Raw genomic sequence first — 2,500 nt, 5'->3', positions numbered from 1 at the left:
TGTTACCTAGTGTGTGTGTTACCTGTTGTGTGTCCCTGTTACCTAGTGTGTGTGTTACCTGTTGTGTGTCCCTGTGTGTGTGTGTGTGTGTGTGTGTGTTACCTGTTGTGTGTCCCTGTTACCTAGTGTGTGTGTGTTACCTGTTGTGTGTCCCTGTGTGTGTGTGCAGGGCCGCTGACAGGTTTGGCTGGGCCCGGGACAAAATTCTCTCAATGCCCCCCCCCCCCCCCCCCCACACACAAAAAAAACACACACACCTCTACTTTCTCAGTCCCTACCCTACCCTTAAATGACGGAAATTCCAAAAAATACTCATTACTCAACAAACAATTTATTTGAACATTTTAACATTAACTTTGTGTGCAACTATTTAGGTGCGAAATGCCATGCGCCAGACTTTTGTGGTGGCAAAGTCATCAATGAGGTCATTGAAGTCCAGCTTCTTTGCAAGCTTGTGCTCTATGGAAAGCATTGCCAGCCCGTTGAGCCTCTCCTGTGACATCTTTCAGCGCAAGTAGTTTTTTATTAGCTTCAATTTGCTGAAGGCTCGCTCACTTCCAGCCAATAGTCACACAGGCTTGGACAGGTAGATCCTGAGCAAAATGCAGAGGTCCCCATAAATGCTCTGAAGCCCCATTTCGTATAATTTAACACAGAAAAGAATAGACTGATCAACTTGGCTAACTCTATCCCAAAGACTACAAAAGTTTAAAAATCTAAGTTTTTTTTTTTGTTCCCAAAATTGTCAAACGCCGAAACACAACCACAGAATTCCCTTGTGCAGCTCCCAAACACATGACGTCGGGATGACAAGCCCATTTATTACGGATAAACCAAAAGGATTATTTACAACTTTAATTGGATAGGCTATGGACTGAGTGAAGTTATGGCTTTCAGAATCATACCACAATAAAACTCACGCTATTGTATTCACTTAGAGCTCATTAACTGCACATTTCATTGACCATTTTTCACTTGACCAAGGGGAATCATGTCAAGGGTACTTTTATTTATCGCCAGACCCGCGTTTATGTCCGCTGAACTTCCAGAGAATGTTTGGGGAACAAGGCGGAGCCCATTCATCTGGCGAGTTTCAAGTTAACGGCAATCAGAAACTAAGTTACAGGCTACCCCAAAACGTCACGTTTATAACCCATTCGTTACATCCAACTCTATCTAAATGGCAATTTCACATGTTGCCATGCCACTGGCTTATTTTAAACCATGAGCCGCGTTACACTGGCTGTAATTCAGCTGACTGGGAATGATTCTCAAATCAATTCAGCCTGATTGGAGTGCGCAGCGCGTGCCTGCCTGAAACATTTGATTTGGACATGGGCCTATTTGCGGGGTAATGTGCATATTCTAAGATTCAATTAGATATAGGCGTATGAAACACAGTGTAATAAAGCCGTTGTGGTTATCAAATTATTCAATGCCCCTGTCTGTCTGATATTGATCTCCGTGTGACTTGCTCATGTGGTGCTGCGCTAATATGTTTGACACGCCGCCTGTGCCTGTGTTACTTGACGACGGGGCTGGAAAAAGTTGGCCGTGTCTTACCTGGCTGTGCTGCACAGCTGCCTTTACTGGTACCTGCAGCATCACCTGAGTCTTTTCTGAAATATTTATAAAGAGATCCCCTCAGGCTTTCGGCTTCTTCCTCTCTTTTTCGCCTTTCTTTTTTTTTCAGGGCTCCTGACTCGCGCACTGACCACTAATGGAATGATGTCGTCTTTTTTCTTCTCCAAAGACCAAACCATTTTGCCATAGGGGTGATAGGGGGTTATTGGCCGTTTTTTCAAGGGCAATGAAGGCAAACAATCTAGGAGTCATTAATTGAATGCAAATAAAGCACTTTTCTTCTCTAAATCAACACATTTTGAAGTATACATACAATAATTAATCCCAACTTCATGGGGGTCCAGTTATGGCCCCCCCCCCATTCCAGGGCCAGTCCAGGGCCCGGGACAACGTACCCGTTTGTCCCCCCCTGTCGGCGGGCCTGTGTGTGTGTGTTACCTGTTGTGTGTCCCTGTGTGTGTGTGTGTGTGTGTGTGTGTGTGTGTGTGTGTGTGTGTGTGTGTGTGTGTGTGTGTGTGTGTGTGTGTGTGTGTGTGTGTGTGTGTGTGTGTGTGTGTGTGTGTGTGTGTTACCTGGTGGGTCCTGAGCTGCTCCCTCAGCCCGGTGTAGCAGCCGGGCAGCTCCACCGCCAGGCTGTCCTCCATCCTCTGGAGGAAGGACGTCCACAGCTCACACTGGCCCCCGAAGCACTGCTGCTGGAGGGCCGCCGCCTGCAGCACGCTGCACACACACGCCCACGCCCGCACGCACACACACACACACACACGCACACGCACACGCACACGCACACGCACACACACACGCACCGACACAGACACAGACACAGACACACACACACACACACACACACAGACACACACAGACACACACACACACACACACACACACATGCATGCATCAGACACACACAAACACA

General features: G+C 47.3%; 1 protein-coding gene across 1 annotated transcript in view; it reads right to left on the bottom strand.

Moving 5' to 3' along the window:
• The window catches only part of syne2b (spectrin repeat containing, nuclear envelope 2b), a 141,610-nt gene that overhangs the window by 22,850 nt on the left and 116,260 nt on the right, over positions 1-2,500 (bottom strand). Inside the window, 1 exon segment of the mRNA XM_060052824.1 lies at positions 2,157-2,304. Within this exon segment, the coding sequence (XP_059908807.1) occupies positions 2,157-2,304 (148 nt within the window).

This window comes from Gadus macrocephalus, chromosome 5 (genome assembly GCF_031168955.1).
Source record: "Gadus macrocephalus chromosome 5, ASM3116895v1".
Lineage (NCBI taxonomy): Eukaryota > Metazoa > Chordata > Actinopteri > Gadiformes > Gadidae > Gadus > Gadus macrocephalus.
Note: the sequence above shows the minus strand (reverse complement) of the source record. Positions and strands in the feature narration are given on the sequence as shown.